The sequence below is a fragment of the Aythya fuligula genome, chromosome 6, assembly GCF_009819795.1.
Source record: "Aythya fuligula isolate bAytFul2 chromosome 6, bAytFul2.pri, whole genome shotgun sequence".
In the NCBI taxonomy this organism is placed as follows: Eukaryota; Metazoa; Chordata; class Aves; order Anseriformes; family Anatidae; genus Aythya; species Aythya fuligula.
Window position 1 is genome coordinate 3,380,441 of NC_045564.1, and position 15,932 is coordinate 3,396,372.

The 15,932-nt window shown below is 48.7% G+C and overlaps 1 protein-coding gene across 1 annotated transcript in view; it reads left to right on the forward strand.

Annotated features, from left to right (window-relative positions):
• Positions 1–1,031: 1,031 nt before the first annotated feature.
• The window catches only part of TMEFF2 (transmembrane protein with EGF like and two follistatin like domains 2), a 112,237-nt gene continuing 97,336 nt past the window's right edge, over positions 1,032–15,932 (forward strand). The window contains exons 1-4 of the mRNA XM_032190308.1: positions 1,032–1,256; positions 2,003–2,112; positions 7,030–7,159; positions 9,510–9,536. Of these exons, the coding sequence (XP_032046199.1) occupies positions 1,091–1,256; positions 2,003–2,112; positions 7,030–7,159; positions 9,510–9,536 (433 nt within the window). The 5' untranslated portion in view covers positions 1,032–1,090. The remainder of the gene's footprint in view (positions 1,257–2,002; positions 2,113–7,029; positions 7,160–9,509; positions 9,537–15,932) is intronic.

A 15,932-nucleotide genomic window follows, 5' to 3' on the forward strand; every position in this document is an offset into this window, starting at 1 on the left:
GTGTTATACGGCACTCTGGGGAGAGGATGGGCCGTAGCTGGGCTTCTGCTGCTGTATTTAATGACACTCTATGAATGCCAGATACTGGTGTGTTATCGTCTCGGTTGTGAGTTATAGCGACAGGAGAGACGGATCAGAAAGGGCCTGGCTGCGAGGCTGGGCTAATGGTTTGCTTCCCTGCCCTGGCTGGTCAGGCGGGCCTGCAAATAAGTGCCGGTACGGTCGGTGGCTGGGGATGGACGAAGGGAGGAGGTGGAGGAAATGGGAAAGGGAGAACGAGAAGGGGAACCGTGGTAGCTGTGAATGGGAAGATGGAGCAGGTGGAGTGCGGTGGGGGAACGGGGAGCGGGGAGAGGCGGCAGGAGCAAGCAGGGCGCCCTCCTGGTGGGGCTGTGGGGCGCCCGGGCTGCGGGCACCTCGGCGCTGTCCCCCGACGGACACCGAGCGGTGTCAGCGAGCAGCACCGACCGCGCGTGAGAGGGACAAGCAAGTTAAAAGCAGGAGGCGAGAGGGGAGGCAGGTAACGGGAACAACGACACGGCGCACGCAGGAATAAACAGCACAAACTCAGAGCGGCGCTGGGGAAGGGCGCGGGGAGCCCGGGTGGGCGCCGGGAGCGAGGAGCGGGGACCTCCCCCCCCGGCCCCCTCCTCCTCCCCTCTGCCGCGGGGCTCCGGCGCCCCGCCCACCAGCCCGGCGGCCGGCCAATGGGGGCGCGGCGGCGGCGGCACGTGACGCGGCGGGCCGGGCCGCGCTGCTTCCCCCGCGCAGAGGGATGCGGGCGGCAGAGCGGGGCAGGCGGCGGCGGCGGCGGCTGCGCGGCGGCGGCCCCGACGGCGGCCCCCAACGGCCCCAACGGCCGCCCCAACGGCCGCAACGGCCGCCCCGACGGCCCCTATGGCAGCCGCTGCCGGCCCCGCGCCGCCCCGCCGGGCTCCGCCGCTCGCCCCGGCGCCGGGCGCCGCTCGCTGAGCCGCTTGTCGCCGCTGTCGCCGCCGCTGTCGCTGTCGCCGACCGGGGTGGAGGGGGCGGGATGCCCGGGGGCTCCGCGCTGCCGCCGCCGCCGGAGAGTTGAGCGTGGGGGGGAGCCATGGTGCCCGGGGAGCCCCCCGCTGCCCGGCAGTGCGACTGCTGCTGCTGCTGGCTGCTGCTGCCCGCCCTGCTGCTGCTGCTGCTGCTCGCCCGCCCCGACAAGCTGGCGGCCTTCCCTACCTCCCTCAGCGACTGCCAGACGCCCACCGGCTGGAACTGCTCCGGTACGAGCCGGCACCCGGCCCCCATCCCCTCCCATCCCTTCCCATCCCATCCCTCCCCATCCCCGAGTTCGTACGCGGGGCCCCGCAGGGAGCCGGGTGCGCGTCGCCCCCCTGGCTGGGAGCACGGAGCGCTGCGGTTCGAGGAAATGGGGGAGAAAGCGGAAAATGATGAGTTTGGGTGTCAGTGGGCTGGGAGCGTGAGCTGGCTGCTCCGCATGAGCCCCTGCCGCACGCTGCTGGCGTGGGAAGGCAGCCAGCGAGGTCTGAAATTGATGCTCGGGGTGCGAGTCTCTGGGCAGATCTGTAGGGTTTTGCTCGGGGAAACCAAGGCAGGGAGCTGGGGTCGCTCAGCCCGCTGCTCCTCCCGTTAACTTGGGGAGAGCAGCCTGCCCGTCTCCGTTACGGGCTGGAGAAATTCCAGCTTGGACCGCTGGCCAGCAGATCCCCCATGGAGTGGGGTTAGGTGGATGGCATTCCTGACCCGCAGCAGTCAAATAGCATAATTACCGGGTGACTTGCGAGGAAAAAGTGCGTGGGGCTGTGGGAATAAGGGTTAATAGAAGGACCGAGGGAGAGATGAGAGGAGAAAGTGGCAAACTGAGGACAGGGAAGGACAAAAGAAAATCTGGACTGTATCATTTCATCAACAAGGTTATTGTGCTGTGTGCGTTAAAACGCAATCATCCTGTATTGTTCCTCTTGCCAGACCAAAGCTGACATCTTTTTTTTTTCCTTTTACATTTGAGGTTACGATGACAGAGAAAACGATCTCTTTCTCTGCGACACCAATACCTGTAAATTTGATGGGGAGTGTTTAAGGATTGGAGACAGTGTGACTTGTGTCTGTCAGTTCAAGGTAAGAAGATTGATATTTCCTTCTCTAATTCATTGATGAGAATACGAAGCAAGGATCCCTCTTTATAACCCGTCACTCGGCAATTTATTTCTCTACGTGCAGAGAAGTTAGAGGGAAAACCTGGCAGCACATATAAAAGCTGGCAGGAGAACCAACTGGTGTCAAGAAGACATAAGTTTCTCGGGGAAAATGCAGATGCTACGGCTTTAAATGTCCCCTCGGGTCTGCAGTTTCAGGTTGTGCATTTCTGATTCTGTTTCTCTGCCCTTTTAACAAGGATTTAGAGTCCTTTCTAAATTCATTTCTGATACAGATCGTGGCTTATTGTATTCAGAGTTCTGATCTAGTTAAAGAAATGGATCTGTAATGTGCTTATGCAATATTTTCAGGAAGGGCTGCATAGTGACAATGCTTCTGACTGTTTATCTGCCCAGCTGATCAGATTAAAGAGAAATCCCTCTGTTCCGAAATCATGAACTTGCTTTAGGTTTTATACAGTCGTAGCGGGTTATTGCTGAGCAGTGGGGTTTTTCCCTCTCCTCCTGTGCCGTCTCTCTCCCTCTTGCAGCTACATCTAAACCTCAGGCATCCTCAAAGTCAGACGATTTCATTATGAAGGATTCCATTTAATATGTTCTAGCCAACTTGCAAAACAGCTGTGCTTTCCATAATGACCTGAATAAAAACCCAGCAAATTAAAGGAGCTGTAAGCATGTACCAGCACGTGTTGCATATACGTTTATGCCCCTGTGGTCTCTCGCATTTTAATGCAGATCTATGAAGTTGTGGAACTTGCAGTGCTGACGTGAGTGTTTACAGTAGAGCAGGCCAAATAGTGCACAGTTCAAGATCGTGCACATCTGTAATGATTAATTTATTATCGAGCTTTGATCGGCTATTCGCTTTGAAGCGTGATAAGTATCGTTTATATTTCTGGAGCCAAATTTCACTTTGGGGGAGAAATCCCAAGTGATGCATTCCTTCGTTTAAAACAAAGAAGGAACTTTTCTGCCAGCAGAACAAGACGGTCGTTTGCTGAAGTGCCTGCGTTTTCCTTGCGTGGGGGGAGAATTCGTACTGACCGTGTATTTCTGGTGTTCCATTTTTAGCTTGCGTGCCATCAAAAATCCCATGTTAGGATGCTGTTTTGAGCAGAGCAGCGAGGAGCGTTTGCCTTGGCTCAGCATGTGCCGTGATTTAAGGGTTGCTCTGCTTTCTCTTTCGAAGAAAAGGCTGTGATGCAATGCAGCGGCGGTGCCTTGTTCCACTGCTGGGGCAGACGTTGTGCCGGCGGCGCTGGGACCTTTGGGGGCCCCCAGAGGTGCTCGGGTCCCATCATCGGTGCCCCGTTTGGCATTAAGCAGTGGGCTCGTAGCCTGCAGGGAGTGCAGCCAGGCATTGGGGGCGGTGGGAGGTGTTTTCCCAAGGCAGGATACGACTCCCTGGTGGCTTGGGGCTGACTGCAGCCTCCCGTGGTGACACGGGGCTGGCTGCGACCTTGGAGGGCGAAGCACCTGCCCAGGGGGCTGCCTTGCCTTAACATCAGCTGACAGAGCCAGAGCCACACGCCGCCGGAGTAGAAAATTAGTTTCTAAGGCGGTGTCTGAGGCTGGCCGGGTGAGGCAGAGCCAGCCAGGTAATTTATGGCACGAGAAAGGGGGTCCTCTATCAGAATTCAGGTGTCCCGTTCCGGTGACAGCTCTCTGGGGTGATGGTGAGCAAATCAATAGCAGGCTCCTCATCACTATAATTACTTCTTATGTTTTCTCCGGAATTTGCCAGGGGCTTGCGCTGCAGCTTGAGAGAGTAGACAAGGACTGAAAGCTAATTTTGCCTCCGTGTTGCTTGAAAGGCCTGGGCTGGCCAGCCCCGGGGTCTTGAGGTCCTGGGGGAGGCAGAACTGGGGCTGCTGCAGCTTTGGTTTGTGTGGGGTTGTGTGTGTGTGTGTGTGTGCTTTTTTCCCATCAACCAGGATTGTAGATGTACATCATGTCTATCCGTGTGGGGTCAATAAATTAATAATTGCTGAGGGGGTAAACCCCATCAGGCTGCTCTGGAAGGTGTGAGCTGAGCGAGGTGGCAGCCACCACCCTTGCTCACCGTGCAGCAAGCTCAGCGGGGCCACCAGGAGGTGCAGAGCCCCAGCTGGGGACACCGCGCCCTCTGCACTCAAGTCCTCCCAAAGCCATTGTCTGGCAGCTTGGGATCCCTTCCCTCTCAGATGTTGCAAGTGAATCCCAAAATATACCAGGGCGTTTCCATTGGTGTTGCATCCCTTGACCATGACTGCGAGCGGTCCCTGCTCTGTTCCCACGCGAGTTGAATCCCTCCTGTGCTTCTGCATTTCTGGCATTGGAGCCTCACCTGGCTGGCTTGCAGCTTGATGTTATGTTTCTGGAATGTATTGTCGTGCTTCTTGCTTCCAAGCAAAGCTGGCGTTTTGGGAGTGGAGCTTGAGAGCAGGAGGAGGTGAAGCCCCTGACAGTGTTACCTGGAGAAGGAGTTAACACGAGTTCATCGTTCTCTAGAGAGCAAACCCTCATGGTTTCAGTGCACGGCACCGACCAAAGCTGGTTTGTCTCCGACTGGTTGTGAGTGCTCAAGGCTGCTCGTGCTGAGAGAGGCCACCTCCAGCTGATAGTTGGCTGAGTTTGGATACGTTTATGTACAGGTGTATTTTAAAAACCCAAGCGCGTGAGAGAGGACGTGACAGAGTGGCACCGTGCTGCTGGGTTTCTGGGAGTTTTGACATGGATTTCAGTGAGCACTTGATCAGGCCTTATTTTAGGGATGGAGAATCGTACTCGTGTCTGGGCCTTGGTCTGCTGAGTCCTAAACCAGTGCCAAAAACGTGTTGCTAGACTGAGGAGACCATGACAGTCAAGGCCTAATATCCTCCAGGGCTAGGAAGAAGGCCGCAAATTACTTCTAACACCAAGACCTCCTCATCAGCAGTCTTCTTTTCTCTCCTGACTGACTTCCACCATGGCTTCATCGTGGCTTTCTGAGCCCCCCAGCCCAAAGCAAGGCAGGATCCACCTGGAGGCTCTTGCTTCTCATATTCTCACGTGGTTGTGGGCTGAATGGGCAGCAGGTGAAGAAATGCCTCTGGGACCAGCACAGCTTGAGAAAGAAAAGGACACGTCACCAGTGCTCATCGTGGAGTACCTCCACCACTGCTGTCCAAAGCCAGGTTTGAGCGTGTCAGCGGCTGCAGGAGAGATGGGAAAACCTCTGCGAGGAGAATTAATCCTTTCAGGAGCCCTGGTGTTTCTCAAATAAGTCTTAACATCTATGAGCTTTGGAAGAAGTCCCAGCCCAGCTAACAGCAGCTCTGTCGCCAATTTGTGTGGCTCGAGATTTCGCTCTTGACGTTTTATATGGTTAACGTGGGGCTGCTTGGCCTTTCAGATTGGAAGCTGAGTCAGTGTAAAAGATCAGCTCTGGCTCTGGGCGAAACCAGCAGTTTCCACCGCGTTTCTTGGGAGCGGGGTCCAGCATTGTTTCCGCACGTCAGCCTGGTGAGATGCTTTGGGCCGAGTTCTGCACAGATTGCTCTGACAAGAAGTCCCACGGGTGTCAAGCAGCGAGGATGTGTAAAACAAGCATGATTTGGATCTTCATGCTTTAAAAAATTTGCATGATTGTGTTAATTGTCCTGGTTAAGTACTCCAGATCACCCTCCAGCGTTTGTTGTAGAGCTTTTGGATGAAGGCGGCGTTTTCTGCTTTGGAGCGTAGTCATGAAAATAATCTTTGCGTGGAGCAGCCCTTCGTCAGAAGGGGAAGGAGAGGATTTTCCCTGCTGTTGCTGCTGGTTTTCTGTCCGGCTCTGAAGGAAGAGGACACCGGAGGTGGGACGCAGCTCTGGAAGATTTAAGAAAATACAGCACTTGAGGAAAATGTCATTTGATTTGGCCCAATCAAAATGTCACTCTGACCAACGGTGAATAATTTCTTGGCAGCCGCTCCGTGTGGAGGCCTGCAATTAATGCAATCTGTGCAATTGTTTGTGGGAATGGTTTCTGTAGTCGTTCATGTTGACGCCTGTTTGATGCTTACACGCCCGGGATTTGGGTGTTGCGCGCTAGGAACGCACCTCTGCCGCTTCGTGGCACGAGATAGCTGAAACAGGCAGTGTGGTTTCTTTTTAATTTTTACTTGGATTTAAGCAGAGGTGAGCATTTGTAAATAATAATTGCGATCATTCCATTTGTTATAATTAAACAATGAGGCATGCCAGGAGTACAGTAATCACGAGATAATCATATCCCCGCTATAATTACCACGTACGGGGCACATCCAAGTATTGCTAAGCCTCGGAGTGTGATTATCTTGAGATAACTGCACCCGGTAGGTTGCCCAATTTTCTGTCTAAACCGGAATTATTTTTATTAAAACGAACAGGAGAGGGCGAAGCCGGCCTTCGGCGGTGGGGAGAGGAAGGGGGTGGTTTGGGGAGCCGGGCAGGACTTTGGGCTGAGGCGGGGGCTCAGCCCCGTGCCCGCCAGCCGCAGCGGGGAGCATCTCTGGTGCGGCGAGGGTGTGTGGATGGGGAGGAGGAGGGGGGGGAAGGAGAGCCTGCTCCTTGCAATTTGCCTGTTGCCATCCAACGGAGAGGCGAGAGGAGCCGCTGCTGCGGAGAGGAGCCTCTTGCCTTCTTGCCCGATGCTCCCTGTCTGGGAGTGCCCCCTCCTCCTCCCCACAGGGACACCTCGGTGGGGTTGCTGAGCATTGCTGCACACCCCCCCCTCCCTCTCCTCTCGCCGCTGTAAATGTGAAGCAGGGAGGCCCTCCTTGTTTTCCCAAGGGGTTAATACTGGAACGGGCTGGGGGGGGGGGCATGCAAATTGGGGCTGCCCCATCCATCCATCCCAGCTGCAATGCTAACGCTGCCGCTCCTGGCCTTTCCCCCCAGTGCAACAATGACTACGTGCCCGTCTGCGGCTCCAACGGCGACACCTACCAGAACGAGTGCTACCTGAAGCAGGCTGCCTGCAAGCAGCAGAGCGAAATCCTCCTCGTGTCTGAAGGATCATGCGCCACCGGTACGTACTGCGTGCCCCCGGATAAAACTGCCTGCGGAGGGCAGGAGCTGTTGGAATCCCCCCTTTGAGTTTGTCGTGGGTTAATTCTTGGCAGTCCTGTGCGTGAGAAGATGCTGCTGACGTCCTTTCCTTTTACACAGCTAGCCTTGCATAGGTTGACAGGGTGCAGCATAGAAGTTGTTTCCTTCCCTTTTTTAAAGCAAAAAAGCAAAAAAAAAAAAGCTGTTCATACAGCCCAGCCTGCGGGTAGGGCCCGTGGTGACAGGTCACTGACAGCAGCTTAAGCAAGCAGATGTTTGATAAATGGGCATCTGGATTACAGCAACCCACTCTGTAATCTGGAGAGGGTAGGACTGCAGCATCACTGCCTGTAATGCAGTTGTTTGGGTTTTTTTTGTACGTGTAGGGCCTGCTTCCCAGCTGGTAGTTCAGCAGACCTCCACCGGCTGTAATGAGCCAAGCCAGTTTATATCAGCCCAAAAAAAGCTCTTAATGATGAACGGGTCTGCGCAATAAATTGTTTTTCTGGATTTGTTGGAAGAACTCATTGAAGAACATGTGTGAAAACTGACTGGTATTTGAGACGCCCTCACTTATCTCTGAGCATCCTGAGCTGTTCGTGTCTCTACTTTTGTGAAGCAGCTAGAAAAGCGAATGAGCCACGTCAGTCAGGAAAACTGAGTTGCTTAGGCACAGGGGTTCTTGATGTTTTTCCTTTGTGCTCAGTGTCTGTTGGAGCTGGACAGTGAACTTAACTTGAAAAGAATAGGAGGAGTAAGGCTTTGTTCTTGAGAAAGCACTTTAAGCTTAAAGCAGATTTTTTTTTCTAAGGTGAGGATAGAGGAGTCAATAAAAAAAGTGCATTGGGCAGACTTTGTGCAGTGCTGTGATTTTTTTTGTGTGTGTGTTTCATACACATAAGAGGAAAAAAAAAAAAAAAACAGGAAAAAAAGTTTCTCTGAAGCTGATACCTGACAATTTTCAAGAAAAAGGCACGTGCAGATTTTTTTTTTGTCCATAAATTGATATTAAGTAGACCTCAGGCTGACAAAGCCTGTTGTGGCATAGGATTTCTTTGACTTGGTAAATTCTCTCAGCACAGTAACTGGTCTTTTTTTGTTCGGGCTTCATGATTAAGGGGTTGATTTGAGTGCATTACTTCATCTTTTCCTAACCTTGCTTGCTACTCGCCATGGGACAGGGCAGAGTGATGCACAGGCCCCCAGCAGAGACCTGGGCTGGCAGAGGTCTGGGCATCAAAGGGCAGGGCAGGAGGAGAAACGTGGGATCCTTCTCCTCTAAAGAGCCAGTCGTTTTCTGTTCTATTTTCCACCCCTCTTTTGTCTCTTTTCCATGGAGTCTTGCTGTGCATTCTACCTCTGTGCCTTTTTTGTGACAGGTTTATTTAAATAAAGGTTTTCAATTTTTGAACTTTGAGTAACGATGGCATGTGCGAGCCAGTTCAGATCCACCAGATCCTACTGTCAGTAAATTAGATCTAACAGTTCATAGGGTAATTGAATCCCCAAGCAGCCTTTCCAAACTCTATTACTCTTGATGCTGATAAATGGATAAACCCGCTGCTAAGGGAGGTAAGGGGTGACAGCCTCCCTCCCTTCCCTCCAGGAGAAATTCCTCTTATGGATTTTCTAGCCCTACTCATGCGTGCCTTCTGTACTTTGTCTTGGTTAGAAAGTATAATGAAGTTCAGGGCTTGGAGATTTTGCGACGTTGCACTTCCAGAATTTGTGAATCTGGTCATTCCATCCAGCAAAACATTGAGCAGAAGACAACAAAAAGGCTTGGTTTTGAACCTCAGCCACAGCCTTAAGAAAAATGGCGTTTTGATCATTTGTCTGCAGACTTTGAATAAGGATTTAAATGGTTTATTCAAACCGGCGATCTGATGAGATGTCACTGTTCTGTGCAGACAATGCCATGAATTTCCAATTGGTCTGGCCTCAAACAACCGGGTTTAAAAGCCCTGTTTGATGCTGAGGGTTTAGTAGTGGCCACGTGAAACGACTTTGCACGACTGTTGGGAACAAAGCTCCTGGAGCTGCTTTATCAGTCTCAGTACAACAGAATGAGGCAGCGGCTTCTGAGAACATCACAGCACTCCAGGGCTTACGTTATTTCAGTCTTATATAGAGACTTTAAAGTAAGAGAGTTCAGACATGAGAAAGACGGCTTGAGTGAGCTACGTTCAGATTACATCTCTATAATTTACCCAGGGATGACATCAAACATGAGATGCTCTGTAATACATTTGACTGAACAATCTTGCCTTACATGCTTACAGGACATACGGTAGCACATGAATATCAATTTCATTCTGTTCTTTTCTCAGATGCTGGCTCAGGATCTGGGGATGGAGGTAAGAGCCATCTTTTCATAACGCTGCTTATGTGTACACGCGTTGTCTTTTGCAATTTCAGCTTCTGAGTGGATATGCTTTGCAGTTTAGTTGTTACACTACATATTGTCTTTTGTTGGGCTTTTTTTTTTTTTTTTTTTCCGGAAAAAATGACATTTTGCATTTTAGTCAAGCTGGAACCTGGTTAATGACATGCTGTTTTCTAGGGAAATTCAGAAAGCTGTGTTCCTTCTAATAGGACTTGGAATTATTCATAGGTTGTGCTAGGAGCTCTATCTCCATCTACTGTTGCTGTTTCACTCGTTTGTTTTATGCTTAGAGTAATATTTCCTTTTGTTTTTAAAACATGAGCCAAACCCTTGGCTTCTTCTCACTAGAGGATTCAAGCCAAATATTTTGTGGTACTGGAGAGCATTTTTATTTTTTTTTTAAGATATGAAAAAATGTCACAAGAGAAGAATTATGTGTTTCTTGTAAGAACAGCAGCAGCAAAAACAAACACGGAAATAGTCCAGACCCTTTGCTGCATAGAGGGGATGCTGTAAAACAATAGCGAACTTGCATTTAAGTTGAGGGTTGGCTTTGTGGGTTTATTTATTTTTATTTTTTGATGGTTTTGTTTATTTGGCACTGATTCTGGGATGTGCGAACATGGCTTCTGGGAGATGCTTGCGTTGTGGGGCTGGTGGGTCAGGCTTCCAAGGAGCCTGGGAGACCAGGGCTAGTTTGGGTGGCTGTGGAGGGTTACCCTGAAGAGTTTCCCTCGGTTCTGCCCAGGCACTGTAGGAGCCCCATGGCAGGTGAGGGGCAAGGTCAGCACTGGGCTGGGGTGCTGCCAGGCTCCTCCAGCCACGGTGGCCACTGGGAGCTGAGCCAGGATTTGGCATCAGGCAGCCAGCAGGTCTGGGCTCTCGTGTAGCTTTGTGGCCGGTTCGGGCTGTCAGTCCTGTCTGGATTCAGGTTTTTCAAATGCATTTCTGCTTTCTGGTAAAGCATCACCCAGCCTTCGTGTAGTTTTGGTAACCAGCATGCTGCAGAGCGCAGCGTTTAGGTGAAGTGTTATTTTTACCTGTGAAGTAATCAACAGCCTGAGCACGGGGCATTTGCAAGGGACCTAATTGTCAGAGACTGGACTTGGTTTGTTTTCTGGAAGTCAGAACATTTTAAGATGCTTCAGACTTGGCTCCCAGAAATCACAACTGAAAATATTACACCTCCTTAAAAAATTTTGTCCAGCTACTCCTATTTTGCTCCCATGTCCTTTAAATATTTTTTCTGAACTGGACTAAATCAAAGAGATTCCTGATTCAGATCTCAGATTAACAGAAATCTACAATTTAAGATGGGGTTTTCACACAGTCAGCAATCAATTTTCAAATGATGGATTTTGTGTGACTTTTTCACGTACATACTAAGGAAAATGAGTAAGATTTCCAGTCTGTTTTTATAACTGGGGGAGATGGGGAAACAAACACGCCCACTTTCTAAAAGGAATGAATCCCATACTCACAAGGCATAGGGTTTTAAAAGCATGATTTCCAAACAATTTCATTTTAAAAGCTGAGGTTGACAGAAGATGAGCAGAACAGGACCACGGGGACTGACAAGGCAGATAGCAAGGAAGCAAATTTGAGAAGTAGACGGAGTCAAGCTGGTGTGTGTTTAAAGGTCTACAAAGCTGCCTTGTATTATACAAGATTTAGTAGGCAGCTACTGCTGTTCTTAAAGTGCAAAAGTATATTTATGTGCCCTAAGAAGCTAAATCCAGCCAAGTAAATATTGTCACTACATCACTCTTTACTACACATGGTCTTGTTGTAAAAGCTGTAATAAAATTTGGATGTCATCACAATAAGTCTTGTAAAATCCACTCCAGCGGTCATGAGTGGGAGGTTGTTCTAGGAGAAGCCTGAGGTCTTAGGAAAATTTTCAGAAACCCAAGAGACAAACAAGATTGCCTTTCTTAAGCTTCTCCAGGCAGCCCTGGTTAACAAGTGGCCAACGAGTGCTGGGGGCCCTGGGGACCTGCTGGGGGTTTAGGCAGGCTGGGCAAAGCCTCCTGGGCCCGGTGGGTTAGGAGGCTCGTGTTGAAAAGACTTTTCAAGCAAAATCCAGCCGAATAACATCAGTGGGGCTGGGAAGTCGTAGGGATCTCTTCCATGCTCATTCTCCTTGGGCAAAGGGTGGGTGGATTTCTACTTGAGGGCACCTGTAAGGGGTGATCCTACACTGTGAGTACCTGGGGACTGTTCTCAGCAGGAACATCTGCCTTCCTGCACTCCCAGGTGGGCAAGGATGTTGCTTCTTACTGGAGCCCCTCCATACTACTCCCATAGATTTCTGCACGGTTTCTGTGCCATTCCACGAGATGAGCATACCAGCTTTCCAGCAGGTTTGTCTCTTGTGGTTGGATTTCCGTGGTCTGATAAGGTACACGCCTAAGGGGGAATTAACTCAAACTGCCAACTGGCAGAGGACAGGATGTTTTCCAGTTCCTGGAACATGACAACCTTATTGCTGTGTGGTGGTTTACCTCACGACTGGTAACAGTTCAGCTCTCAGTCCTGTTTTTTCCTCAGTGGAGTTTTTGTCAGGTGAAATCATAATTGGATGACGGTTCAGGAATTCCTGGAAAGGGGTTGGTGCAATGGACAGATGTCCACAGCTACACCGTGTGGTCACACAGGCCTCATTTGCTCAGGAAGCTGGATAGAGCAGGAACAGTACAGCCAGAGGTCGTGTTTTGCCAGCCACATTTCCCTTCTGCTCATTCCCATCTGGTTTTGCAGAAAGCTCTTCTAGCTATTTAGGCCTTACAGTATTTAGTATTTAGGCCTTACAGTTTTCTGCTTTACTTTCAGGGTTGCTGGGAGCAGGGGTCCCAACTTCTTATCATTTTAATGATCTTGGGGGCCTTCCAGAGGCGATGTATTACTGCTTTAGGCAGCAATAGCATATTCAATAAAGCAATACAAAAGTCCCCTTCTTTGTAAAGTGACAGGAGAAATTTAATGCCATTGGGTTACTGAGCCATTGGCACACACTTTTGGGGATATCCAGTGAATGGGTAGGAACAGTAGGCGTTCCAGTTTCTTACCACAGAAGACATTTTTTCCTCGGTAAATGAAGACTAAAAATGCAGAATCAAGAGTTGTTTCTGTGTTTTGATTGCAGAAACTGAGTACAGTGTGGAATTATTTAAAAGCCAGTATCACAGAGAGATACTAATCAGCGGCAGAAAGAATGAACGTGAAAGAGTTTATACAGAGTAATTTAAAGAGATTCCATTCATTTTCATCTGCGCCGTTCTCTAGACTACTGGGCGGGTTTTTTTTTTTTTTTTTTTTTTAGAACCCAGTGATTCATGGTTTGGTCTTGAGCGAGTTCATAATGAATTCTTGCTCGTTTCCTAGCTGCCTTCAAACAGTGGCATACTCAAGATGCAGTATTTTATTATAGTACTTAACGGACTAAGAACATCTCTGCTTGGTTTCTTTTCTGCATTGAAGGCTTTTTTTCCCCTCCCTGTATCCATGTTCTTAGCTCCATTGATTGGCTCACATTCATAGCCTGATCGATGATTTACTGTGGGTGCCGATCACACCAGGTGCCTGTGATCCCCCAGCGCTGCAGTACCTGAGCACCTACATCGAATTAGTTTCAGAGCCTCATCCAATTTCCATTAAGGTCTCACTGACTCTAATGGGAATCGTACGGGGCCCCTGGGTATGGAGATCTTATCAGAGTTTGTTTTTTATGTTAATTCTTCATGATCTAGACTAAAGCTGAATGAATAAACAAGTCGCAATTCATCAATATCATCGTCACCATTATTTTAGAGTAGCATCTAGGGGCACTAATTATAAGATTAGGGCTCCAGCACGGTACACCCTGATACCGTGAGGTACTTCTTTGTGGTGAGGGAGAGCTTTCTGGGCCATCGTATTTTTTCTCTGTCTCTCTTGTTTTGTTTGTGTGTTTTAAGGATGAGAATGGCTTTTTTTTTTGTTTGTTTGTTCTCTTCGGCTTATGCCTTCAATCTTACCCAGAAAATTGGAGTCCTGCAGCTCTTTGTAGGTGCCAACATGTAGATCTAATGATAGATTTGGAATTCTGGTCTGCCTTTCCTGTCGGCTTGGAGATGTGTGAGTAAACACATACATATTATGAATCTGTGCGGAACAACAGTCGTCTTGAGAGACTAATCCAGTCAAAAGAGAAGAAAGAAAACTTAACGCTGTGAGGCCTGAATTGTTTTTCGAGGCAAACTATAATACAATGCATCCATCTTTTTGTTTAATTAACAGCCAATCAGCTACTTTGACCCACTTGCCTTTGCCCTCGTGTCCATGCTGGGTTTGTGTGGCTGGCTTGGATTCAGCAGCTCCGCTGCTTTTCCCTGGATTTCTCTTTCTGCTTTATTTTGGGGTTGATTGATAGGCAGGGCTATGCAGAACACAATGAATATTGCTGTAAACACCGTCCGAGCAATAACAATTGAGCCAAAATGCTCCATAAAACCTGGCGTGTTTATTGGTCTGAATGAAATGGTGTATAAAATGCAATGCTGACCTGCACACATATACACATGTATTAGGGTATGTGAAAATAATGGAACTGTTCTAATTTAACTTCTAAAAGAAAGGGAATTTGTGTTTTGAGCCTGCACATCCTGTCCTTTTTTTTTTTTCTTGGCTGGGTATAACAGGTAATACAGGGCTCTCTCATGTGAGTTAAGAATATTTGCTGACCCCACATGCTGTTATCAACTGCAATAAGGCAGTAGGAAAACTGCTTCTAGTCTAATTTCATTTGGTTAGTATAATTTAAAGCAGTATCAGGAGGTACAGAAGCAACTATAAGCAACGTGCGTGTGACTGGGTAAATACCTCTGGAGGGAATGTTTAAATCTTAAATGATTGACCCGACTGTGGATGGTCAAATATATGTCTTCTTTGTTAAACAGGTTTTTACCTTGTTAACCTCGGCATGGCACCGAGCCCAAACCAATAAGCTCTGTGAAAGGCTGGGTTTATTAGCTCAAGCTTTTCACTGTCCTAACGTGATTACTTGACTTTTAGTTCAGGGCTGGTGCACATCTGACCTGTGTAAGAGTTTAGTTCTGGAAATGGCAGTTAACATCTCTTTGTGGCCTTTAAAAAATTGGGAAAGGGTGAATCTCATGTGAGTTTGGTGACCGAATGGGAAGCACTTGGGCATTTCTAAGCAATGAACTTTTAGGTCCTTGCTGTTGGTGTTTTGCACAGGGTCAGATGCAGGAGATATTTTGGAAATCCTAAGAAGGTATGGAAATGATAAGAATATCCTGCTTTTGGATTCACGTCAAGTTGAGCTAAGCACTGAGCTAATTGACCCTGCCTGCCTGAGATGTTCCAGCAAATCCCCCAGAGCTCCTCCGAACGTGAAGCTCTCTGGGGTTATTTATAAGTACCAGCTTGGAAGATGCTGGGTTTGGATTTAGTTGCCCAAGTTCTGCCCGTGTTTTGCTTACTGCCTCTGCTGCTTCTGAAATTATAGTGCAAAATCCCATGAAATGTGCTGCGCTTCGTCCCTGTGCGTACTTTGTTATTAATGGGCCAAAGTCCGTGCTGCGTTCTTGGTTTGAATGCACAACTGCTATCAAGTAGACAGACAGCGTTGAGAAATATCATGGGAAAGAGTTGGCCCATCGTGAATGATGTCTGGCGTGTTTTTCAGTCATTCCTGGGAGAAAAAAGAAAAAAAAAAAAATCAAGGATACCCTGAGGATCCAGAGCCCTTTGCTGACAAGAGGTCAGAATGACTTCCATTCATAGCTTTCTTAAATGATCCAATTACTTACTTTTTTTTTTTTAGTGCTTCTTTAAAACTGTTCAGAGCCACAGAAGGAGGCTGTGAATACTCACCTACACCAAAAAAATACTGAGGATGCTCTGGTTTCACTTAAAAATCCAAACTAGCCATCCACATCAAAACTGAGTTAAAAAAAAAATCCAAAATATGCTGTCTAATCATGTGCAATCTGTAAATCCACAAATAACTAAGTCATCAAACCAGCAAACAAATCCTATGATACTCCAGCAAACAGATTAAAAAGAGGGCATCCTATCACAAACACTCATTTATTGGTCTGTTACTGTAAACAGAGCAAAAGAGAAATGTAGTGGACTAGATTTGTCTGCTACATCTCTGTAAACCTGGATTAATTTTCCCTGCGACAAGTGTGGAGATGAGCCGTGCTGACAGCGAGAGGTGAATCTAGCTCATCGTTTTGCTTTCCTACGCAGGAAATTCTTCCACAGGGAAGAAAGATGCTTCTCAAGCTTCCCATGGGCCCTGTTACACTTGCTCAGAGCACATCATTACTTCATGGGCCAGAGTATGTGTTTAGGCACG